Source organism: Schistocerca cancellata, chromosome 10, assembly GCF_023864275.1.
Source record: "Schistocerca cancellata isolate TAMUIC-IGC-003103 chromosome 10, iqSchCanc2.1, whole genome shotgun sequence".
NCBI lineage: Eukaryota > Metazoa > Arthropoda > Insecta > Orthoptera > Acrididae > Schistocerca > Schistocerca cancellata.
The window spans coordinates 100696685-100723669 of NC_064635.1; the positions used below are offsets into that span (position 1 = coordinate 100696685).

A 26985-nucleotide genomic window follows, 5' to 3' on the forward strand; every position below is an offset into this window, starting at 1 on the left:
GTAAACCCAGCTTTAGATGCGCAGAACGAACCTAAACTCGGCCGCCGTCATAAATGACGCGCACTTTAACTGGACACTATTACCTACAACCCTTTCTGTATCTCGCTTCCTGAGGGGGATAAGACGCTGTTTTCTGACGTTGTATTTTCGACTTGCTGTCACGTTGTGACCTCTCGACCTCCAGACTTTGGCCTCTCCGGAGCGCCGGCAGTACGGTACACACGGGCTGTTGTGGTCGCCGCGTTGGACTTGGCGGGCGATAGAGCGCTGTGTGACGTCACGGCGGGGTCAGGCGACCCTCGCCCCAGTAATCGGTTGTCCGCCCCGCAGCAGACTGCCAGAGCGTGTCACGCTGCCCACCGGACGAGAAGGGAGACGGGATGCTGCGATCCGCCGCGTGTCTGCTGCTGCTGCTGGCCGCCTGCGTGGCCGAGGAAGTCATCTTCCGGAACTGCAACGAGAAAGGTGAGGCTCCGCGACCGTTCGTTCACTTCCTGGAAGCCACGAATCGGGGGTAGGTGCGGCGTTTCCCGCTGTGGTGTACGGGAAGGTGTCGTCGTTGAGTGACTGTAGGAGGATACAAGATGACTTGGACAGGATTTCTGATTGGTGTAGAGCAGGGGTCTCCAAACTACGGCCCGCGTTAGCTGGCCGGACGTCCCCGGTATCCGGCTGCCAAATATTTGAGGTGGTACCTGTACTGCCAACAATTGAGTTTCGAGGCCTATCGCGACCAGTACACCGCGACATTGTCGGAGCTCTATCTTTACAAAGCGGTAGGTCATGGTTAAACTTGTGGCTATCCACAATAAACAGACAGACCATTCTCCGTGCGACAGTAGAAAAAAAAAGAACGGTAACAGACTAGATTGGCGAAAACATTTTAAGTAAAAAAATTCTTTGCATTTTATTCTACTCACGAGTCTGGTGCAAGTCTTTCAAATGGGCGCCACTTCGGCGACTAGCCTTAGTAATCAATCATTATCGAAGATGCTTCTTAAGCAATGTTTCACTTTCTTTTGATTACGTTGTAAAATACATACAGAAAGTGCAGTGATATACTTTTATGTCGGTGAAATTCGCCAGAATAAAATACACCAGAATTTCGGTCAGGTACATCCACCAATCAAAATTATGTAATTAAATAAAAATCGTAGTTCGTTTCAGTGCTAGCTATTCCCACAACCTTAGATTTTTGCGATTTCATCTTTCCTTTAGCCTTACATCACGGTGATCATGGAGTGCTAGGGTGCTTTAATCCCACTAGGTAGATCTTGGCCCTTATGACTTCGTGGAGGAGTCAATGTGGCCCGCGGACTAAAACGTTTGGAGACACCTGGTGTAGAGAATGGCAGCTAACTCTAAATATAGATAAATGTAAATTAATGCAGATGAATAGGAAAAAGAATCCTGTAATGTTTGAATACTCCATTAGTAGTGTAGCGCGCGTCACAGTCACGTCGATTAAATATTTGGGCGTAACATTGCAGAGCGACATGAAGTGGGACAAGCATGTAATGGCAGTTGTGGGGAAGGCGGATAGTCGTCTTCGCTTCGTTGGTAGAATTTTGGGAAGATGTGGTTCATCTGTAAAGGAGACCGCTTATAAAACACTGTTGTTGTTGTGGTCTTCAGTCCTGAGACTGGTTTGATGCAGCTCTCCATACTACTCTATCCTGTGCAAGCTTCTTCATCTCCCAGTACCTACTGCAACCTACATCCTTCTGAATCTGCTTCGTGTATTCATCTCTTGGTCTCCCCCTACGATTTTTACCCTCCACACTGCCCTCCAATATTAAATTGGTGATCCCTTGATGACTCAGAACATGTCCTACCAACCGATCCCTTCTTCTGGTCAAGTTGTGCCACAAACTTCTCTTCTCCCCAATCTTATTCAATACTTCCTCATTAGTTATGTGATCTACCCATCTAATCTTCAGCATTCTTCTGTAGAACCACATTTCGAAAGCTTCTATTCTCTTCTTGTCCAAACTATTTACCGTCCATGTTTCACTTCCATACATGGCTACACTCCATGCAAATACTTTCAGAAATGACTTCCTGACACTTAAATCTATACTCGATGTTAACAAATTTCTCTTCTTCAGAAACGCTTTCCTTGCCATTGCCAGTCTACATTTTATATCCTCTCTAGTTCGACCATCATCAGTTATTTTGCTCCCCAAATAGCAAAACTCCTTTACTACTTTAAGTGTCTCATTTCCTAATGTAATTCCCTCAGCATCACCCGACTTAATTCGACTACATTCCATTATCCTCGTTTTGCTTTTGTTGATGTTCATCTTATATCCTCCTTTCAAGACACTGTCCATTCCGTTCAACTGCTCTTCCAGGTCCTTTGCTGTCTCTGACAGAATTACAATGTCATCGGCAAACCTCAAGGTTTTTATTTCTTCTCCATGGATTTTAATACCTACTCCGAATTTTTCTTTTGTTTCCTTTACTGCTTGCTCAATATACAGATTTAATAACATCGGGGAGAGGCTACAACCCTGTCTCACTCCTTCCCAGCTTTACTGTATGATTAAATAAAACACTAATAGGACCTATTCTTGAGTACTGCTCGTGCGTTTGGGATCCCTATCAGGTCGGATTGAGGGAAGACGTAGAAGCAATTCAGTGGCGGGCTGCTAGATTTGTTACTGGTAGGTTTGATCATCATGCGAGTGTTACGGAAATACTTAAGGAACTCGGGTGGGAGTTTCTAGAGGAAAGGAGGCGTTCTTTTCGTGAATCGCTACTGAGGAAATTTAGAGAAACAGCATTTGAGGCTGACTGCAGTACAATTTTACTGCCGCCAACTTACATTTCGCGGAAAGACCACAATGATAAGATAAGATTAGGACTCTTACAGAGGCATAAAGGCAGTCATTTTTCCCTCGCTCTGTTTGGGAGTGGAACAGGGAGAGAAGATGCTAGTTGTGGTACGAGGTACCCTCCGCCACGCACCGTATGGTGGATTGCGGAGTATGTATGTAGATGTAGATGAAATCGTTTACTCAGGACCTAGCAGACTGCCTCTCTAAGCCCTTCTTCGTACTTGGACGAGTTAAAGTTCATTGTCCAGACAAAAAAGCTCGATAAAGTCGCCTTTGAAGACTAGCTGTTAAGTACGAAACATTTGTTAACAATGAACGTAGCAGTCTGCAGCTGAGCACGTAGTGTAGAAGTATCTACATCTACATTATATTCCGCAAGCCACCTAATGGTGTGTGGCGGAGGGTACTTTCGGTCCCACTATCTGATCCCTCCAACCCTGTGTAAGTAGGCTGTTTAGGTTTCTATGTTGGTAACGTCACGTAGCGCTCGTGTCAAAATCACTGGCTGTGCTGTGTGCAGTCTGTGGCTGGTTGGCATTGTTGGAATCTTCGCTATTGTAGTGCTGGGCAGTTGGATGTGAACAGCGCGCAGCGTTGTGCAGTTGGAGATGAGCCGCCAGCAGTGGTGGATGTGGGAAGAGATGGCAGAATTTTGAGAGCGGACGATCTGGACGTGTGTCCATCAGAAAGAGTACATTTCTAATACTGTATATCGTGAACTGATACATATATATAATGACTTTTGAATATTATTAAGGTAAATACATTGTTTGTTCTCTATCAAAATCTTTCATTTGCTAACTATGCCTATCAGTAGTTAGTGCCCTCAGTAGTTAGAATCTTTTATTTAGCTGGCAGTATTGACGCTCGCTGTATTGCAGTATTTCGAGTAATGAAGATTTTTGTGAGGTAAGTGATTCATGAAAGGTATAGCTTATTGTCAGTCAGGGCCATTCTTTTGTAGGGATTATTGAAAGTCAGATTGCGTTGCGCTAAAAATATTGTGTGTCAGTTGAGTATTGATCAGAATAAGTAAAGAAAGAAATGTCTGAATACGTTCAGTTCTGCTCAGCTGTTTGAAAATCAAAAAGCGTAAGAGGTTAATCAGCACAGTAACTCATTAATTTTTCTAAGGGGATGTTTCACCTGTTCCACTCACGAATAGTGCGTGGGAGGAATGATCGTCGGTACGCCACCGTATTGGCTCTAATTTTCTCCTCATGGTCCATACGCAAGATGTGTATGGGGGGAAGTAATATGATGTCCGAGTCCTCCTGAACAGTGCTGTCCCGAAATTTCAATAGTAAATCTCTCCGTGATGGACAATGCCTCTCTTGTAACGTCTGCCAGTTGAGTTTGTTTTTTTAGCATCTCCGTAGCGCTCTCTCGCCAGCTAAACGATCCTGTGACGAAACGCGCCGCTCTTCATTGGATCTTCTCAATCTCCTCTATCAGTTCTACCTGATAGGGATCCCAAATAGAAGAACAATATCTACATCTACACGGATACTCTGCAAATCATATTCCAGTGCCTGGCAGAGGGTTCATCGAACCACCTTCTCAGTTCTCTATTATTCCAATCTCGTATAGCGCGCGGAAAGAGTGAACACATATATCTTTCCGTACGAGCTCTGATTTCCCTTATTTTATCGTGGTGATCGTTCTTTCCTATGTAGGTCGGTGTCAACAAAATATTTTCGCATTCGGAGGAGAAAGCTGGTGGCAACGAAAAACGCCTTTCTTTTAATGATTTCCAGCCCAAATCCTGCATCATTTCTGTGAACTCTCTCCCATATTTCGCGATAATGCAAAACGTGCTGCCTTTCTTTGAACTTTTTCGATGTACTCTGTCAGTCCTATCTGGTATGGATTCCACATCGCGCAGCAGTATTCTAAAAGAGGACGGACAAGCCTACTGTAGGCAGTTTCCTTAGTAGGTCTGATACACTTTCTAAGTGTCCTGCCAATAAAACGCAGGTTTTGGTTAGCCTTCCCCACAACATTTTCTATGTGTTCTTTCCACTTTAAGTTGTTTGTAACTGTAATACTTACGTATTTAGTTGAATTTACGGCTTTTAGAATCGGGCGAAAGAGCGCCTTATAAGCCACTTTTTTCGTGGATGAGTTACATTTCCTTAAGATTCTTCCGATGAATCTGAGTCTGTTGTCTGCCTACAGCAGTGGATTTCTTTTCCTATGCACGCGCAATACGTTACATTTATTTACGTTCAGGGTCAACTGCCAGAGCCTGCATCAATCATCAATTCTCTGCAGGTCGTTCTGCAAATTCTTACTATCTTCTGGCGCTGCTACTTTGGTATAGACAACTGCACCATCTGCGAATAGCCTTAAAGAGCATCCGTCGCTTTCTAACAGATCATTCATCTATATTGTAAACAGCAACGGTTCTACCACACTTCCCTGTGGTACTCCGTATATTACCTTTACATCCGTCGATTTTGTTCCGTTAAGAGCGACGTGTTGAGTTCTATTTGCAAGAAAGTCTTCAATCCAGTCGCAAGTCTGCTCCGATACTCCGTAAGCTCGTATTTTTTTTTTCATTAAACGGCAATGCGGGGCGGTATCAAATGCGTCACTAAAATCAAGGAACAAGGCATCAACCTGCGCTGCGGATCTCATGGAGAAACAGAACAAGCTGAGTTTCGCAGGATCTCTGTTTGCGGAATCCATGTTGATTTGTATAGAGGAGATGTTCATTTTCCAGAAACGTCATAATTCTTGAGCATATAACATGTTCCATAATTCTACAACAGATTGAAGTCAACGATATAGGTCTATAATTGTGTGGATCTGTCTTACGGCCTTTCTTAAAAACGGGAATGACCTGTGCTTTTTTCCTGTCGTTAGATAACTTTAGTTGCTCAAGGAATCTACGATGAACTACTGCTAGAAGGGGAACAAGTTCTCTCGCATAATCTTTATAGAATCTTATAGGTATCTTATCTGGTGCTGATGCCTTTCCACTACTAAGCGACTGTAGCTGAGATAGTTCGGATATGGCTATATTCCGTCCATACTAAGAATAAACCTCATGTAAACATTACATTATGTATTCTTCTGCGTTTGATGGAACCCCATTGGATTTCGGTTCACGTGGAGCAGGACCCAATCTGTCTCGAGTACAGTCAAGTACGATAATGAGGATACGCTTTATGGTGTGCGTTACGCGTACATCGACTCAGCGATAATACGGGACAACAGCTTTACCGGCGCATTTGACTTGGAAAGCTCTGGCCAGCTACCTGGTCCAACTAACCTGCAGTGGTGTGAACAGTTGCAGTAAAGACGCAAAAAGAGACGAGCAGAGAACAGTGTAGCGTTGAACGTCATTTAATTTTTTAACGGAAGGAAATAATGGTAAAACTCAGGCGATACGCTTCTTAGGTGATCTGCTGGAAAACATAGCATGCTCTCGGTCTTAGCTAACATAGTACTGCAATTAAAAACGAGTGTGTTAGAAATTCCTTAGTTTAGCAAGGGTAAGTTTTCTGCATGAGCTATGTGCGGAGTAAAAGCGCACTACTGGGTTTTCAGCATGCAGTTAAATATTGAAGCCACGGAAGGTGTTACAGTCAGTTGTCTGGTAACCACCGAACTTCTTCCATATCGGACTCCGAGGAAAGTGGTACACTTCAATACTGTTACATTGATACCGAGACGATCAACAGCAGAACCCCAAGCCACCAAAAAGTCCATATTTCCTCCTCCTCCTCCTCCTTTATGACGTGCTGTTCTGCATTTCAGCATCGTTCGCCAGTGATGTGCCATAAAGCTTCGTGCATTAGTTGCAGTAAGTTTGGCAGCTTAAATGTCTTGTTACTTCTCGCGGCAAATCCCTTAAATAGGTTCCAGATCAATTCTATTGGGTTCAGATTGCAGCATTAAGGCGACAACTTTAAAAATGCAGCATTTGTACTGTAATCGACTCCGTGAAAGTTACTGTTCCCTTATTTCTACGACGCTTGTCACTCTTCGCTCGTGTGAGACCACATCTGTGCTATAAAACGGTGGGCATATGCAGAAAGAGTATTTGATCTTTCATTTTTCTCCAAAAAATTTAAATGTGTAATGTTTTCTTAACTTCAAAATCTTTAACAATCTTTTTTAATATAACTGTAATTAAGAATGTGTATTTGCAATGAAAACCAGAATTCTGCGTGTGATATGTAATTAGAAACTAGAAGACGTGCATTTTTCTCGAAAAAGTGATGGTTAAACATGAGTTAATTACCACATATTTGATAAATTTTATGTTACATGATTTAGATATTGAATCCGAACTTTCAGTAGAGCACAACGAGTTTCGAACCGCGGCCCACCCATTCGGTTATCAACCTACGAATCTACCGATTACGCTACGAATATAATTAAATTACCGCCTCGTATATTTAGTACATTGTGATTCTCGAAAAACGTCAAAGCCGATTTTTCTCTGTAATGTGAAAAACATTAAGAACAACTTATTTCTAGCCATCAGCGGCGTTCCGTGCGCGTCTCTTACTACGAAGCACGAGGCAGTGTCATCCATTTTCTCGGCACATACAAACAGCGGGGCAATCAAAGCCCAAGTAGCGCTTACTGAGACTGTGACTCTACACGAGTTTTTAAATAAAAATAACGTAGCTAAAGTATGATGAAGAAAAACGTTGGCGGCTGTTCATACATCAGAATGTCTTAAAGTTTCATTTACAGTGACATAGTAATAAGATATCCGACACGTAAGTTGGACCTACTTCCAAGAGCGGAACAACACCAGTGTACTAGAGTTATGGCTGCTGACTAATCTCGCGCCTGTGTTTGTTTAAGTCAGGTTTATCGTTATGATGAACGGAGTATAGTACACATCTCTTTTACTTTTAAATTCTGTATTTATTTACAGATATAAATGCTAATTAACAAATATTCAATCGTAATTTTTCAATAAAGTTACATTTCTTTTAATTACGATACTAGTCGTATGGATATAAATAAAAATTTTATATAGATATGCGAAATGCTTCATTGTTAAATAAAAAATATATGCAAATCAATAATATTGTACAATTTCTAGAGATAAAAAGTACTTTATTTTCTTCTTCTCTTGCTTGTATAAGGTCCTCTTATGACATTTTTATATTTTTGACAAAATTACATGTAAATCGTTTATTTCTTGTTGATTACATAGGATTCGGCATATGTGGCATTTTCAAGTGTTCCTGTTGACATTGCATGTATGTATAATTTTATTCTACGTCTAGGTAATAGTTCTATGGAACTTTATCTTATATTATATTTGTGTCTAAATGGAGTAATGTCCATAAAAATGGAGTAATGTCCATAAAAATGGAGTAATGTCCATAAGAATTACAGTGGAATTTCACATTTTTTTTACTATTATAAAATTATATATCGCTCCAGTGTCAATTATAAGATTATAGATAGTTTCATTGTCAATTGGATAGATCTATTATCTTATAGCTGCCAAAAAAATGAAATTTCACTATTGGTCTTCTATAGAAATTAAATACGAGACCTATGTTAACAACACAATACATAAAAGAAATTATATTCCAAGATGTTTTATGGACATCACTCCATCTAGATGTAAATATAAGATTAGCTCCTGTAGAACTATTATTTAGACGTAGAATAAAATGATATATACATTTAGTGTCAACAGGAACACCTTAAGATGGCAAAAATGTCGAAACAAGCTTGTCGTGAACCTATGTAATCAACAAGAAATAATTTGCAACTATTTCTGCCAAAAGTATAAAAAAAATTTATTTTGTATTTGACGTTCCGCATTTTTAATTATTTCTATAAAAGACATAAAGTCACTGTATGAGCCTACGACCATTGTCAGGAAGATTCTCCGTGTTGATCACTATTTTCATTTTTAGGGTTCTGTACCTCAACCTATAAAAACGGGACCCTTACAGGATGACTTTGTTGTCTGACTGTTAATAACCCTTTTTCTCAGGAACGGGGTGACGTATCAAGCTGAAAGTCATGTCCCATTCTAAGGTCTACGGCCCCTTTGCGGTATAAAACATTTACGCTTGAAAGTGAATGCAATCAAAAGATACACCTATTAATGTCACACATGTTGATATGTTGCCTGTATCAATATCGATGACGGACGAAAATCGTCGAAATTCTCGATTTTCGTGAGTCCTTCTCGCACTTATTCGGATTTCTTTTGTTATGCAGTAATACACCTTAACGGGTTTCGGCCACAGCCACCCTCAGAATTTGTCATCAACTAATAGAACAACCGAGAAGTAGTATTTCTAGAAATATTACAGTAACACATACACAGTATAAAACGAAATAGTGTCACATTTAAAGTCTCGATACCCTGGCAGTTCCCATGTATACTTTTACATTAGAGAAGTGCTGTGGCCGCTATGTGGGATTAAATGAAAATAGACGTGTCAAAGTTAATATTCAAATAAACACCAACAAGATTTTTCTGGTATTAAGCAGACAGTTATTTTATAAAAAATAGTGTGCAAAAATAATGAAATGGTCAAATTTGACGATGAAAACCATTTAAGATGTGGCTTAGAAGTATACAGGGTGGAGTTTAATGTAACTTCCACAGTAAGTATTAGGTACGTGAAAACGTTTTCGTAATCCCTTTCTCTTTTTCTAAAATTTAAACCTTATGACTTCATTATTTAAAATACACAGGAAGGACGTTAAAATGTGAACATAAAAGATGGAAACGTCGTCATTTTGCTGCTGTAGTGTTTACTTCTGGTGTTGACATAGCAACCTTGGCCATGTCCACCGTATGTTAACATTTTAATGTCCTTCCTATGTATTTTAATAATAAAGTCAACAAGTTTTATATTTCAAAACCTATCCTGTGCAAGACTTTCCTTCTATGCATAACTGCTGCACCCTATATCGATCTGAACTTAATTTTTTTCTCGTCAAACGTTGTTCTCCGTCTGCAATCTGTAACCCCCCCCCCCACACACACACTAACTTCCATCACCAAACTGACGATTCCTTGATGGCTCAGGCTGTATCCTGTCAAGCGATCCCTTCTAGTGCCACAAATTTCTTTTTGCCCATGAGATTCAGCACTCTCTCTTTAGCTCTTTGATCTACCCGTCCAATTTTCAACATTCTTCTGTGGCAGAATCTTTCGAAAACTTCTATTCTCTTTTTGTCTGAACTGTTCATCGTCCACGTTTCACTTCTGTACAAAGCTACACTGCAGACTCATACCTTCAGAGAAGACTTCCTAACGCTTAAGTTTATTAGAATTATATTAATACCTTCAGCTGCTGACGGGCGTTGATATATATCAACAGGCCATGTAAGCAGGAGATTCCGGGTTCGAGTCCTGGTCGGGACACACATTTTCATCTGTCCCGCTGATATACGAGTATCAACTTCCGTCAGCAGCTGAAGGTATTAATATAATTCTAATTTCGTTCTAGACGGCTGCAGGTCATCAATGGTGTTTATATTCGATGTTCACAAATTTATAATTTTCTGAAATTCTTTTCTTGTAGTTACCTATTTGCATTTTATATCCTCTATTATTTATTTGCTATTCTTAAAATCATAAAATCATGGGTATGTGTGGTTCGTTAAGAGTGGAGGTGCCTTGCCGCCGTCCGATCACCGAAGTTAAGCTCTGTCGGGCTGGGCTAGCACTTGGATGGGTGACCATCCGGTCTGCCGAATGCTGTTGACAAGTGGGGTGCAATCAGCCCTTGTGAGGCAAACTGAGGAGCTACTGGATTGTGAAGCAGTGGCTCCGGTCTCGGAAACTGACCTATGGCCGGGAGAGCGGTGTGCTGACCACATGCCCCTCCATATCCGCATCCAGTGACGCCTGTGGTCTCAGGATGACACGGCGGCCGGTCGGTTCCGTTGGGCGTTGATGGCCTGTTCGGGCGGCGGTTAGTTTAGTTTAAGAGTGGAGGTGATGGCAATTTGATGCGAACGTGATAGGGTGGCGGCGGACGGGAAAAGATAGTAAATGATTTTTAAACAATCAATTGTTTTGTGAAATGATTTGTACAAAAGTAAGAAATATAACAGATTAGAGAAACGTTTGACACGTCTTTGAATGATGCTCGAAGTCATGTAAAGCAAATAAGATTCGTCACATGCTTCTCTAGTATATATTATTTCTTATTTGTCGAAATCATTTCACAAATTTTTGACCGTTTTCTTTTTTGCAACTTTTGTATAGAAAACACGAAGAATAATATACTTCAATATCGATCGGTATTCTGTTATTATTAAGAGTATATAGGTCAAGAGAAAGCAGAGGAGTTTCTATATACGCTGTACTTTGATACCTTCATTTTACTTTTTTAACACAGACGAAAGAGTTCGACGATTTGTGCTCCAATGCAACATTTTACGGACCAAAATACATAGGCCTTACAGAGATGAACTTTGACGCATCATTTACGTAGTCAGCAGTAGCCGTACGTCAAATATTTCAGTTTGCCTGAAATCACTAATTAAGTTTTTCTTAATTATCCTGATTTCTTTCAAGCAATTTTTTTTAGGTTCCGTCTTTCAGTCGGTAAAAACGGAACCCTTATAGGATTAGTTTGTTGCCCGTCTGACTGTCCACCCGACTGTTAAGACCAAATTTTCTCAGGAAAGGGCACACGTAGATCAAGTTAAAATTTGTCGCATACTGAATTCTATGGTGCCTTGGCGGTGTAAAAACATTAAGCTTCAAAGTCAGTGCAGTGAGAAGACATTGCCATTTATGTTACATATTTTGCTACTTTCAAACTCATTCATCAAAGCCTGTAGGGTGCATCCCACTGACATAGAATCGTGAAATTTGGCAAGACGGAAGGTTTTACAGTCCAAGTAAAGGAAAAAAAAACATGATAACTGTTAATTTATAATATCACACGATTTTTTTTTTTTGGCACTTATTATCCGTCTGTCTTTCTGTACGCCTGTTAAGACACCTTTTTCTCTGGAACGCGTAGGCGTATAATCTTGAAATTTATGTCACATACAGAAGTCTACGGTTCCTTGACAGTGTAATAAATTTAAGTATTCAAGCCAATGAAATCAAAAGATACTGCTGGTTATGAGGGTCGTTCAATAAGTAATGCAACACGTTTTTTCTCAAGGCCGGTTGGTTTTATTCAGGATTCCAATACACTATATTATTCTCTACTCTTCTGACTACAAAACGCTATTTTTCAACATAATCTACGTTCAATGTGACAGCCTTATGCCGTCTTACTAAGACAGCCTCTATGCCCACATGGTACGACTCTACTGCTCGACGTTGGACCCAACAAGGCACTGCACCAATAACCTCCCCATCATTCACGTACTGTTTCCCTCGGAGTGCATCCTTTATTGGGCCAAACAGATGGAAGTTGGAAGATGTGAGACCAGGGCTGTAGGGTGGATGAGGAAGAACAGCCCATAAAGTTTTGTAAGCTACTCTCGGGAGTGCAGACTTGTGAGTGACCTGGCGTTGTTGTGGAGTAGTACGAGGGGCGTTTGAAGTCCGTGCAAAAACAAAAGCTACTCACGTGTTTGGGGTAAACCATTTTAGTTTTCGACGTAGTCTCCTTTTAGACTTATACACTTCATCCAACGCTGTTCTAATTTGTTGATCCCTTCCAAAAAATAGGAATTGACCAAGTCTGCAAAATAGCTATTAGTTGCTGCGATCACCTCCTCGTTTGAATAAAATATTTGTCCCGCCAGCCATTTGTTCAAATTGGGGAACAAATAGTAGTCGGAGGGAGCCAAGTCTGGAGAATAGGAACCCTATTTCGATTAATTTTTTGACGACAACTGCGGAGGCGGGTGCTGGTGCATTGCCGTGATGGAAAAGGACTTTTTTGCGGTCCAATCGTCGCTGTTTTTCTTGCAGCTCGGTTTTCAAACAGTTTAATAACGACGAATAATATGCACCTGTAATAGTTTTACCCTTTTCTAGATAGTCGATGAGAATTATCCGTTGCGAATCCCAAAAAGACAGTCGCCATAATATTTCCAGCCGAAGGAATGGTCTCCGCCTTTTTTGGTGCAGATGCCCCCATGGTAACACATTGTTTAGATTGTTGTTTGGTCTCAGGAGTATAGTAATGTATCCATGTTTCATCCACAGTGACGAAACGACACTTAAAGTCCTGCGGATTCTTCCTGAACAGCTGCAAACCACCCTTGCAACACTTCACACGATTCCATTTTTGGTCAAGCGTGAGCAATCGCAGAACCCATCTTGCGGATAACTTTCTCATGTCCAAATGTTTATGCAAAATATTATGTAAACGTTCATTCGAGGTTCCCACAGCACTAGCAATCTTATACACCTTAACTCCACTGTCATCCATCACCATATCGTGGATTTTATCAATGATTTCTGGAGTCGTAACCTCCACAGGCCGTCCAGAACGTTCAGCATCACTTGTGCCCATACGGCCACTCGAAAATTTTTGAAACTACTTATAAACTGTTCTAATCGAAGGCGCAGAGTCGCCGGAATGTTTATCAAGCTTCTCTTTAGTCTCTTGAGGCGTTTTGCCTTTATACAGTAATGTTTGATCAGCACACGAAATTCTTTTTCTTCCATTTTTTGACAATCACTCGACTTCCTTGATCCATACAAATGCCAAACACAAAGAAATAGACCAATATGGCTGAAACTTGGTGTGCGTTCTTTCCAGGCCCCCACAACCGCACGAGTGGTCGACTGTGAAGAGCGGACAAATTGAATAGCTGGGCGGCGGCCATTAGAGTGGTAAAGTGACGCGCGGAGTTCGAATGTTTATACATCGCTTTTGATTATAAAATGCCTTCCCTTGAGTTAGGTCGCAAACATAATGCCTCATTTAAACACGTTACTACAATATACTTTTTAATTTATGAACAAACAGCAACTAGTCACTGTTTATGAATTTATCTTACGTACTACATGGAATCTGCCGTTGCTAAAAGTTATGTACTGGACCCCTAGCATTTTTCGTAGTTCATTTACGATAGATGTACGCAAAATGCATCAAAATACTCGAAGATTTGCCCACTATATTAATAGATATCTTCTGACTCTACCTTGCTTTAGATTTTATGACGAGAAGTGCGTTATATATGGCTTAGTGCTTTGGCAACTCACGACCAAATTATCAAGTTTCAACCTAACCTAGACCATGAAAACACTACCGATCAGCGAACTTTCTTCAAAATGATCAGAACATATAAAAAGTTATTCTGTCGGTCGGAAATCTTGCCTCCTGACAGCGTGTAACCATTTTTGTAACAGCTGTGGTTTTGAGAAAGGAAACCTGCAAATAGATGCACAGACATTATGCTAATACCGTGTTACAAAAACATTTATTAAGCAAGTGCACTGACATACAAAACAACTTAAAATATCCACATACCTGTGAAATGTAATATCCGTTCCTTTCTCGAATTTACAAGTCAATTAATCGCTGCACAACCCTTCACCATTGTACTTCTTTTGATTGGAACGTACAGACAGTAGAATTACGAGTAACAAATACCGTATGTACGCCCCAACAAATATACAACGTTGAATCAGCGTCTTCATAAACAACAATACTATACAACACATCAGACTACAACCACTATAATGGCGTCCAGCCGAAGGTTCAAATTATCCCGCGAATGCAGCGCCATAAGTGAGTCTAGTTATTTTTTACAATGTCTTTGGTTCCTTCCAAAGATGCTACTAACTAAACATGTCAGCGATACACGCCGGTGGTGCCATCTCTCGGACTTTGCACAGACTTTTCAAACGCCCCTCGTAGAAGGTCGTTTTCATTTTTGTGGCGACTATCTCGCTGACGTCGTTTGTTCAGTTTCCTGAGGGTAGCGCAGTACGCTTCAGAGTTGATCGTTGCACCACGAGGGAGGACATGAAACAGACTAGCCTCTGCAGAATCCCAGAAGACTGTCGCCATGACTTTACCGGCCGAAGATGCGGCTTTGAACTTCTTCTTCAGAGGAGAGGTGGCGTGGTACCACTGCGTGGATTGCCTTTTTGTTTCCAGTGTGATGCACCCACGCTTCATCGCCTATGACGATGCCTGACAAAAAATTGTCACGATCTGCCTCGTAATCCGAAAGCAGTTTCCTCACAGATGGTCCTTCGTTGCTCTATATGGTGCTGTATCAGCACTGTCAACAGAAACATCCAGCTGAGCAGCAACGTGTCTGTACGAGGTGCATTCAAGTCCTAAGGCCTCCGATTTTTTTTCTCCGGACTGAAAAGAGATAGAAACATGTGCATTGTTTTAAAATGAGGCCGCATTCTTTGTCAATACGTCCCAGAGATGGCAGCACCGTACGGCAGATGGAATTTTACCGCCAGCGGCGAGAATGAGAACTGTTTCAAATACTTAAAATGGCGACGTTTTCCTTACTTGAACAGCGTGCAATCATTCGTTTTCTGAATTTGCGTGGTGTGAAACCAATTGAAATTCATCAACAGTTGAAGGAGACATGTGGTGACGGAGTTATGGATGTGTCGAAAGTGCGTTCGTGGGTGTGACAATTAAATGAAGGCAGAACATCGAGTGACAACAAACTGAAACAACCTCGGGCTCGCACAAGCCGGTCTGACGACATGATCGAGAAAGTGGAGAGAATTGTTTTGGCGGATCGCCGAATGACTCTTGAACAGATCGCCTCCAGAGTTGGCATTTCTGTGGGTTCTGTGCACACAATCCTGCATGACGACCTGAAAATGCGAAAAGTGTCATCCAGGTGGGTGCCACGAATGCTGATGGACGACCACACGGCTGCCCGTGTGGCATGTTGCCGAGCAATGTTGACGCGCAACAACAGTACGAATGGGACTTTCTTTTCGTCGGTTATGACAATGGATGAGACGTGGATGCCATTTTTCAATCCAGAAACAAAGCGCCAGTCACCTCAATGGAAACACACACACATTCACCTCCACCAAAAAACTTTCGGGTAACCGAGAGTGCTGAAAAAATGATGGTGTCCATGTTCTGGGACAGCGAGGGCGTAAACCTTACCCATTGTGTTCCAAAGGGCACTACGGAAACAGGTACATCCTACGAAAATGTTTTGAAGAACAAATTCCTTCCTGCACTGCAACAAAAACGTCCGGGGAGGACTGCGCATGTGCTGTTTCACCAAGACAACGCACCCGCACATCGAGCTAACGTTACGCAACAGTTTCTTCGTGATAACAACTTTGAAGTGATTCCTCACGCTCCCTACTCACCAGACCTGGCTCCTAGTGACTTTTGGCTTTTTCCAACAATGAAAGACACTCTCCGTGGCCGCACGTTCACCAGCCGTGCTGCTATTGCCTCAGCGATTTTGCAGTGGTCAAAACAGACTCCTAAAGAAGCCTTCGCCGCTGCCATGGAATCATGGCGTCAGCGTTGTGAAAAATGTGTACGTCTTCAGGGCGATTACGTCGAGAAGTAACGCCAGTTTCATCGATTTCGGGTGAGTATTTAATTACAAAAAAAATCGGAGGCCTTAGAACTTGAATGCACCTCGTAAAACGCCGGTCAACTCGAAGAATGGCCGCACGTTCCACCACTGCAGGAGTCACAGCCGACGAGGGCGCCCGGGACGCGGAAGGGACAGGTTTGAGCGACCTTGTGATGATGACAGATGCCTCGCCCAGTGACCCACCATGCTTTTGTTCACTGCCAAGTCTCCGTAGACATTCTGCAAGCGCCTATGAATATCTTCGATGCTCTGCTTTTGCACCGAAAAAAATCAACAAAGACTCTGGTTGGAACGCAGCTCCGTTACAGACGCCATTGTGAAGTCTACTTATAGTGCCGCCACCTATCGGAAATTCATGAAACTATAGCGGCTGAAGTGGGAATATTCCACGATACCACGCGCCAAAATCCGCATTTGTGGTGCAGTCCTTATTGAAAGCCCCTCGTATGTCACATGTTTTGATAGTCGCAAACTCACTCATCGAGACCTATTGCGCAGAATTATTATTTAATTTAGGGGCGACTAGACCCTTCAACAATAACAAAAAACAATAGGGTTCGCGTTGTTACAACTTAGCAAATAGCCTCTAATTCCCTAGTGTTACATCAATACCCATTCCCAACTGGCCATGGTTGATTGGCTGATGGAGATAGGTGCCTTCAATAACTGCTTACACAACGTCACTAATTTACGTAATTTATTAGCAATAGTTCACCAACAACAACAAGTCTTAAAACACCTCATAAAAGACTGAGTAAACAACTGTTTATTTGGGTAATAAATTCTCAACCAATGACAGTAGCAAACATCAGCACTTCCAAATGAAAACTTACAGAATCGTAATGGTAGAAAGGTACCTTTCAGACTTCAAAATTAACTTTCATTTAACACGTAGATATAAAAACCTATCCAAAACTCACAGTTAGCATATTTGTCGAATGTTTATAACCCGCTGAGCTACATCACAGAACTGAATTTCAAATCTATCCAATGAGTAATCCTGATAAAATTATGTTCACAAATGAGAAATATAATAACTTTATGATAACGCCCCCGGCATTGGCCACACTTTTACACAGTCGTCAGTTCCTTTGAAAAGTGACAGTTACTGCTCAATATCAACAAAGCTAAGCAAACTAACACCGCGGAAGTCACTGAAGGTTAATACACGTACCGTATTCCACTACTTTCCTCTCCAATATCACGACATCCTTATTGTGGGCGAACATGCTACAGCACAGCGTGTTCAGGTTGGGCCCACGCTGCCTTGTTTATCTGCCGTGCCAAAACACCCACAAACGACATCGGCCTCAGCTCGCCGTAATTGCGTCCATATAATTGCAGAGCCCACGGCTTATCGTTCCACAGCTGCGTTGAATTCCCAAGCGTCTCGGTTTCACCATCAGCCCACAACCACCGAATGCCAAAATTATTAAATGCACAATTCGGACGATGCGGACCCCAGGATTCAGCCGTTCTGTCCTGCTCGCTCGGTACTCTCCAACCCTCCTCTCCTCGTCGCCAGAGGGCCACTACTTGCCGCCACTCGGCGCCCCAGTATCTCTGGCGAGGCCAATATCGACCTTATCACTCGCGGCCGGAACACAAGCGTGCTGAAAATCGGCACACTATATGGTGATTCCCATTAACCTAGAATCATAACATTTGACACGAAGCAAGGTTTTACAGTACAAGTAAAGGAAAGATTCGAAAATTGTGAATTCGTAATTACAACACAAGAAGAAAGAAAATATTTTTGTCATGTTATCTGAGTATCGATCAGTTTGTTAATACCCGTTTGTCTCAGAAAATGGTAGACGTAGTTAGTTGAAAAGTTAAATGGCTCTGACCACTATGGGACTTAACATCAATGGTCATCAGTCCCCTAGAACTTAGAACTACTTAAACCTAACTAACCTAAGGACAACACACAACACCCAGCCATCACGAGGCAGAGAAAATCCCTGACCCCGCCGGGAATCGAACCCGGGAACCCGGGCGTGGGAAGCGAGAACGCTACCGCACGACCACGAGATGCGGGCGTAGTTGAAAAGTCCACGGTCACTTGGCGGTGTAAAAAAATTTAAGCTATTACGTCAATGCGGTCAGAAAATATGGCTATTTGTGTAACATATTTTGATATCTTGCGAGTATCGATACCGATAACAGGCCCATCCGGGTAGATGTACTTTATATAGGCCTACCCATAACAAAGTTTGTACGGAACTCTCAGTGCGTGAGATCTACTCGCATTTAACAAATTTAGTTTTTTTTTTTTTTTTGTTTTGCAATACTAGACTTTTTTTCTGGTCAGTTTGCTACAACATTTGTCCATTTTCCACTGTTCGTTTGTTTATAAATATTCGAACAGAGTACATTGTGTAATGTCTAAGGAGCCTTGTTTTCGCCCCAAACATTTAACGAGGAATTATCACACTCCAAGAATCGAAACGTAGATATACGCCTCCCGGCTCTATTCGGGCAGGGAGAATGACTGATTCCCGCTGAAGCGCCAAAGAAACTGGTATAGGCATGCGTATTCAAATGCAGTGCTATGTAAACAGGCAGAATAGGAGGCTGCGGTCGGCAACGCCTATATAAGACAAGTGTGTGGCGCAATTGTTAGATCGGTTACTGCTACTACAATGGCAGATTATGAAGATTTAACTGACTTTGAGCGTGGTGTTATACTCGATGCACGAGCGATGGGACACAGCATCTCTGAGGTCCGAGGCAGCGATGAAGTGGGGATTTTCCCGTAAGACCATTTCACGAGTGTACAGTGAATATCAGGAATCAGGTGCAACATCGCATCTCCGACAGGACTGCGGCCGGAAAAACATCCTGCAGGAACGGGACCAACGACGTCTGAAGAGAATCGCTGAACGTGACAGAAGTGCAAATTGCTGCACATCTCAACGCTGGATCATCGACAAGTGTCAGCGTGCGAACCATTCAACGAAACACCATCGATATCGGCTTTCGGAGCCGAAGGCCCACTCGTCTATCCTTGTGACTGCACGTCACAAAGCTTTACGCCTGGCCTGGCCCGGTCAGCACCGACATTGGACTGTTGATGGCCGGAAACATGTTGCCTGGTCGGACGAGTCTCGTTTTAAATTGTATCGAGCGGATGGACGTGTACGGGTATGGAGACAACCTCATCAATCCGTGGACCCTGCATGTCAGCAGGGGACTGTTCAAGCTGGTGGAGGCTCTGTAATGGTGTGGGGCGTGTGCAGTTGGAATGATATGGGAGCCCTGATACGTCTCGATACGACTGACAGGTGCACGTACGTAAGTATCCTGTATGATCTCCTGCATCCATTCATGTCCATTGTCCATTCCGACGGACTTGGGCAATTCCAGCAGAACAATGCGAGACCCCACACGTCCAGAATTGCTACAATGTGACTCCAGGAACACTCTTCTCAGTTTAAACATTTCCGCTGCCCACCAAACTCCAGAGACATGGACATTATGGAGCATGTCTGGGATGCCTTGCAAAGTACTATTCAGAAGAGATCTGCACCCCCTCGTACTATTATGGATTTATTTACAGCCCGGCAGGACCCATGCTGTCAGTTCCCTCCAGCACTACTTCAGACATTAGCCGAGTCCATGCGACGTCGTGTTGCGGCACTTCTGCATACTCGCGGAGGCCCTACACAATATTAGGCAGCTGTACTAGTTTCTTTGGCTCCTCAGTGTAAATGCATCTGTGGGCATTGTGATTAGTTCATGTTGTCTTCGGCGTCGCTTAGGGGACTGAAGTGCATTCATAGATTCCGCACCGCCGCACGGAGTGACCGCGGGGTTTGAGGCGCCACGTCATGGATTGCGCGGCCCCTCCCGCCAGAGGTTCGAGTCCTCCCTCGGGCATGGGTGTGTGTGTGTTGTTCTTAGAATAAGTTAGTTTAGGTTCGTTTAAGTAGTGTGTAAGTCTAGGGACCGATGACCTCAGCAGTTTGGTCCCTTAGGAATTGACACACATTTGAACATTTTTGATTCCGCATTCAATACTTGTTCTTGATTTTTTCTAAGTAGAGTTTCTCGGGTAGTTAACACTCAGCTTCAAGCGAAGAGAGGTTTTTCAGCGTTTCCGTGACTCTCTCCTTTGTCAAAAAATCCTGTGACCATTCGTGCTACCCTTTTCTGTGTACGTTCAATATCCACTGTTGGTCCAATTTGGTACGGGTGCCACACACTTGAGCAATATTATAAGGAAGGTGGCACAGATGTTTTATAAACAATATCCTTTGTAGACTGTATTTTCTCAGCATCCTCTCAATGAATCGAAGTCTGCTTGTGCTTCACTTACTGTTACGCTTATGTAATCATTTCATTTCATATCCCCATGAACTGTGACACCGAGATATTTGTATGAGTTACATGATTTCAGCAGTGATTCACTGATATCGTAGTCAGAGGATAATACTTTAATGTGTTTTTCCAACTGTACAACTTCACTTTTCTTACCTTTAAGGATGTTGGCGTTCTTATATCACCACTTTGAAATCTCATCGATATTTGAAACTTCCTGGCAAACTAAAACTGTCTGCCGGACCGAAATTCGAACTCTGGACGTTTCTCTTTCGCGGGCAGGTGCTGTACGGACTGAGTTGCCCAAGGACGACTCACGACCCGTTCTCACATCTATACTTGCGCCAGTACCTCATCTCCTAGTTTCCAGACTTCACAGAAGATCTCCTGCGAAACTTGCACGACTAGCACTCCTGGAAGAAAGTAAATCGCGGAAACATGGCTTAGCGACTGCCTGGGGGCTTGTTTCCAATTTTTGCTTGAATATCGATACAGTTTTTTTCGGATAGGGACCATTATACAGTAGATAAATGCATCATCTGCAAAAAGTTTTACACAGTCCAATGACATTAATACGAGTGTTGTAACTTAGATAGTGGCAACTATTTATTCACAACCGATACAAAAGAGTTACATTTTTGCACCTTTTACTGTCCTTCAAAGTAGTCACCAAGGTTGTATAGAACCCGTTGCCAGCGATGCGGAAGTCATAGTATGCCGTTAGCAGAGCCTATTCCGTTGATGTTATTACTGTTCGTTTTTGGAGCAACACCTGCGACCAGCTTTGCAAAAGAAGCGGCGACACTTTCTGCGCAACCCACCCTTCATTTTGCACGACAAGCTGACCAGGATGTCGTTTGGTGCAAGTTTTAGTTTCCTCAGCGTCTCAATGAAATTTCCTGAGTCCTTTATGTACGTGTCAGTCTTTCCCACGTGAGGCTGAAGCAGAGAGGTCAAGTTTCGCCAGTTTATATGTCGTTGAGCCAGGAGCGCTAACAATTGGTCTTAGTGGAACATTGTTCTTACGGATCTTAGGTAATCCATACAGCCGATGTGGTAAGGCTTCTTGTGTTGCGCAAGTTCCTCTGTATGTCCGCCGGCAGAGGAGACGTCTTGGTTAACCGATTCCGTGTGATAAGCTGCGTCGGATCTGCGCTTAGTTTTCGGTACGTCGTCGGATCTAATAGGTCCCAGATCTTTTGCGCATAGTCTTCGGTCTTCATTACGACGATCGCATGCTGTATCATGCGTACCGATATTTGCTTCTAATCCCAACTCTTTCCGTCGCCTGATATTAATCCTATGTCTGCTCCATGCTGTTGGCTACGAGTTTAGAGAATATCTTCTACATTACAGAGAGGTAATTAAAAGGGCTGTAGGTTGTTTGTTTTTTTGTCTCTTCCATTTCCTAAATAGCACACTCCCAACATTGTTGCATTTTTGGCAATTGTTTAGTGTCTCAAACGCACGGAAATTGTGCTGGAGCTAATTTTGTATTAGTTTCCGTGAGGATAACATTTAACCGCCACACACATTCACTGATTTTATCAACCCATTCATTCATCAGATTTCAATAGTTTTGACATCATATGTTCCACCAAGTATCTCAATAATTGCGAGGGAGTATCGTCTGCTCCATGTGCTTAGTTCCCCACCCACGGTGACGACAATGAAATTTTCTGAGTAGTAAAAACATTTGCGGTTCAGATATAATTCAATCAAGGAAAAAATACTTTACAAAAGTCATTTCTATTATCACTATCGGTTGGGCTATAATATTTATTAAGTATAACCAATTACTACCAAACATTTTCGAATACGAACATTCGCGCACGATGCAATGCGCCGGAAGGTGCAGCTTGTGAAACGAATATGTTATCCTTCCTATATGCAGTTCTCGCAGTCAGCGATGGTCACAACTTAGCAAATAGCCATCTTGTTTGGCACTGTGTGTTCAGTGATAGAGCGAATTATCGCCCCGTTTGCCGTTCAACGGCTCTCCCTGAGAGTTGTTAGTTCGCCAACAGGGCCAAACCAACAGAACACATATTTATTTCCAAACTATCAAACCTCGTAATCCATACTAATATTATAAGTGCGAAAGTAACTCTCTCCGTTACGTTTTCACAACTAAACCAGTGAACTGATTTCGGTGAAAATCGATATGGAGACAGCTTGAAAGCTGAGAAAGAACATAGGCTACTATATATAGTAAAAAGAAAAAAAGAAAAATCATCACTAAAAGGGTACAGTAGAGAATGGAACGTCTTTTTTACATCAGTGACCATGTTGTTGTTGTTGTGGTCTTCAGTCCTGAGGCTGGTTTGATGCAGCTCTCCATGCTACTCTATCCTGTGCAAGCTTCTTCATCCCCCAGTTCATAATGCAACCTACATCCTTCTGAATCTGTTTAGTGTATTCATCTCTTGGTCTCCCTCTACGATTTTTATCCTCCACACTGCCCTCCAATACTAAATTTGTATCTTTCGCATGACATGCCAACTAACATAGCACGTTTAAACTTGGACCCTACGTAAAAAGAACAGCTACATTATAGTACAGACGGTTGTTGTTGTTGTCGTCGTGGTCTTCAGTCCAGAGACTGTTTTGATGCAGCTCTCCATGCTACTCTATCCTGTACAAGCTTCTTCATCTCCAAGTAACTACTACAACCTACATCCTTCTCAATCTGCTTAGTCTATTCATCCCTTGGTCTCCATCTACGATTTTTACCCTCCACGCTTCCCTCCAGTACTGAATTGGCGATCCCTTGATGCCTCAGAACATGTCCTACCAACCGGTCCCTTCTTCTTGTCAAGTTGTGCCACAAACTCCTCTTCTCCAGAATTCTATTCAATACCTCCTTATTAGTTATGTGATCTACCCATCTAATCTTCAGCATTCTTCTGTAGCACCACATTTCGAAAGCTTCTATTTTCTTCTTGTCCAAACTATGTATCGTCCATGTTTCACTTCCATACATGGCTATACTCCATACAAATACTTTCAGAAACGACTTCATGACACTTAAATCTACAGTTGATGTTAACAAATTTCTCTTCTTCAGAAACGCTTTTCTTCCCATTGCCAGTCTACATTTTATATCCTCTCTACTTCGACCATCATCAGTTATTTTGCTCCCCAAATAGCAAAACACATTTACTACTTTAAGTGTCTCATTTCCTAATCTAATTCCCGCAGCATCACCCGACTTAATTCGACTACATTCCATTATCCTCGTTTTGCTTTTGGTGATGTTCATCTTATATCCTCCTTTCAAGGCACTGTCCATTCCGTTCATCTGCTCTTCCAGGTCCTGTGCTGTCTCTGACAGAATTACAATGTCATCGGCGAACCTCAAAGTTTTTATTTCTTCTCCATGGATTTTATTACCTACTCCGAATTTTTCTTTTGTTTCCTTTACTGCTTGCTCAATATACGGATCTCACTCCCTCCCAACCACTGCTTCCCTTTCATGCCCCTCGACCTTTGTAACTGCCATCTGGTTTCTGCACAAATTGTAAATAGCCTTTCGCTCCCTGTATTTTACCCCTGCCACCTTTAGAATTTGAAAGAGAGTATTCCAGACAACATTGTCAAAAGCTTTCTCTAAGTCTACAAATGCTAGAAACGTAGATTTGCCTTTTCTTAATATTTCTTCTAACAAGGGAACCTCCCCATCGCACCCCCTTCAGATGTTGTTATAAGTTGGCACAGTGGATAGGCATTGAAAAACTGAACACAGATCAATCGAGAAAACAGGAAGAAGTTGTGTGGAACTATGAAAAAAAAAAAAGCAAAATATACAAACTGAATAGTTCATGCGCAAGACAGGCAACATCAAGGATGATCTAAGCTCAGGAGCGCCGTGGTCCCGTGGTTAGCGTGAGCAGCTGCGGAACGAAAGGTCTTCGGTTTTAGTCTCCCTCGAGTGAAAATTTTAATTTTTTATTTTCAGACAATTATTTTCTGTCCGTCCGTCCGTCCGATGCGAGGTAACCGCGCCGTAGTATGGGGACGCTACACCTGAACAAACATTTAAACACACGACGTGAGTCGACTACAGGACACGGATGAGAGAGTATTCCTGCTAACAAGGCTCCCTGGCTGGCAGTTGACTGTTCGCTACTTTGGACGAGAAATACGTGAGATGTATTCCGTGGGCAATATGAATCCAGCAAATATAGCGGACGGACTCGAGGGAAGACTTGAACCAAGGACGTCTTGCTCCGTAGCTGCTCACGCTAACCACCGGACCACGGGACTACGGCGGTCCTGAGCTTATATTACCCTTGATGTTGCGTATCCTGCTCATGGACTACTCAGTTTGTATATTTTGCTTATTTTTTTCACAGTTCCACACAACTTCTTCCTGTTTTCTCGATGGATCTGTGTTCAGTTTTTCAAGGTCTATCCACTGTGCCAACTTATAACTAAATCTGAGGAGCGTGCGATGGGGAGGTTCCCTTGTAAGATAAGTCGTAAGGTCAGTATTGCCTCATGTGTTATAACATTTCTACGGAATCCAAACTGTGACCATAAATAATGATAAATGAAACTGACCGGTTGCGAGTAGAACTCCTACCTTGAGGGTTCCGTAAAAACTTAGATATTCACATAGACCGTTCGTCCATTCCGTGAATGGAGACTGTTGACAATTTTTTACTTGTTATCGACATTGATACTTGTAGGATATCGGCCCCAGGGATTCCAAGATTTTCGAGAATGTTTTAATTTCAGTCATATAAATATGGCATAAAGTGATGCAGGAGGCGGGCCGCGCGGCCTAGCCACGCAGTCTGGGGCGCCTTGCCACGGTCCGCGCCGCTCCCCCCGTCGGATGTTCGAGTCCTCCCTCGGGCATGGGTGTGTGTGTTGTCTTTAGCGAAAGTTAGTCTAAGTTACCTACCAATATTCAAGAAACGTAGTAGGAGTAATCCACTAAAGTACAGGCCCATATCGTTAACGTCGATATGCAGCAGGATTTTAGAACATATATTGTGATCGAACATAATGAATCACCTCGAAGAAAACGGTCTATTGACACACAGTCAACACGGGTTTAGGAAACATCGTTCTTGTGAAACACAACTATCTCTTTATTCACATTTAGTGCCGAGTGCTATTGACAAAGGATTTCAGATCGATTCCGTATTTCTGGATTTCCAAGGCTTTTGACACTGTACCACACAAGTGGCTCGTAGTAAAATTGCGTACTTATGGAATATCGTCTCAGTTATGTGACTGCATCTGTGATTTCCAGTCAGAGAGGTCACAGTTCGAAGTAATTGACGGAAAGTCATCGCGTAAAACAGAAGTGATTTCTGGCGTTCCCCAAGGTATTTTTATAGGCCCTTCGCTGTTCCTTATCTGTATAAACGATTTGGGAGACAATGCGAGCAGCCGTCTTCGGTTGTTTGCAGATGGTGCTGTCGTTTATCGACCAATAAAGTCATCACAAGATCAAAACAAACTGCAAAACGATTTAGAAGAAACATCGGAATGGTGCGAGAAGTGGCAGTTTACCTTAAATAACGAAAAGTGAGAGATCATCCACATGAGTGCTAAAAGGAACTAGATAAATTTCCGTTACACGATAAATCAATCTACTCTAAAAGCCGTAAGTTCAACTAAATACCTAGGTATTACAATTACGAAGAACTTAAATTGGAAGGAACACATCGAAAATGTTGTGGGGAACGCTAACCAGACTGCGTTTTATTGGCAGGACACTTAGAAAATGTAACAGACCTACTAAGGAGACTGCCTACACTACGCTTGTTCGTCCTCTTTTAGACTATTGCTGCGCAGTGTAGGATCCTTACCAGATAGGACTGACGGAGTGCATCGAAAAAGTTCAAAGAAGGGCAGCACGTTTTGTATTATCGCGAAATACGGGAGAGTGTCATTGAAATGATACAGGTTTGGGATGGACATAATTAAAACGAAGGCGTTTTTCGTTGCGGAGGAATCTTCTCACGAAATTCCAATCACCAACTTTCTCCTCCGAATGCGAAAATATTTTGTTGAGACCGACTTACATAGGGAGCAACGATTACCAAGACAAAATAAGGGAAATCAGAGCTCGTACGGAAAGATACAGGTGTTCATTCTTTCCGTGCGCTATACGAGATAGGAATAATAGAGAATTGTGAAGGTGGTTCGATGAACCCTCTACCAGGCACTTAAATGTGATTTGCCGAGTGTCCATATAGATGTAGATGTAGAAGTTAGATTAAGTAGTGCGTAAAATTAGGGACCGATGACCTCAGCAGTTTGGTGCCGTAAGACCTTACCACAAATTTCCAAAAATTTCCTGGAGGCGGGCGACCATTATTGT

The 26985-nt window shown here is 42.4% G+C and overlaps 1 protein-coding gene across 1 annotated transcript in view; it reads left to right on the forward strand.

The window, feature by feature from the left end:
* Window positions 1-308: 308 nt before the first annotated feature.
* Window positions 309-26985, forward strand: part of LOC126106574 (MD-2-related lipid-recognition protein-like) — a 90787-nt gene continuing 64110 nt past the window's right edge. The window contains exon 1 of the mRNA XM_049912917.1: window positions 309-465. Coding sequence (XP_049768874.1) covers window positions 381-465 — 85 coding nt within the window. The 5' untranslated portion in view covers window positions 309-380. The remainder of the gene's footprint in view (window positions 466-26985) is intronic.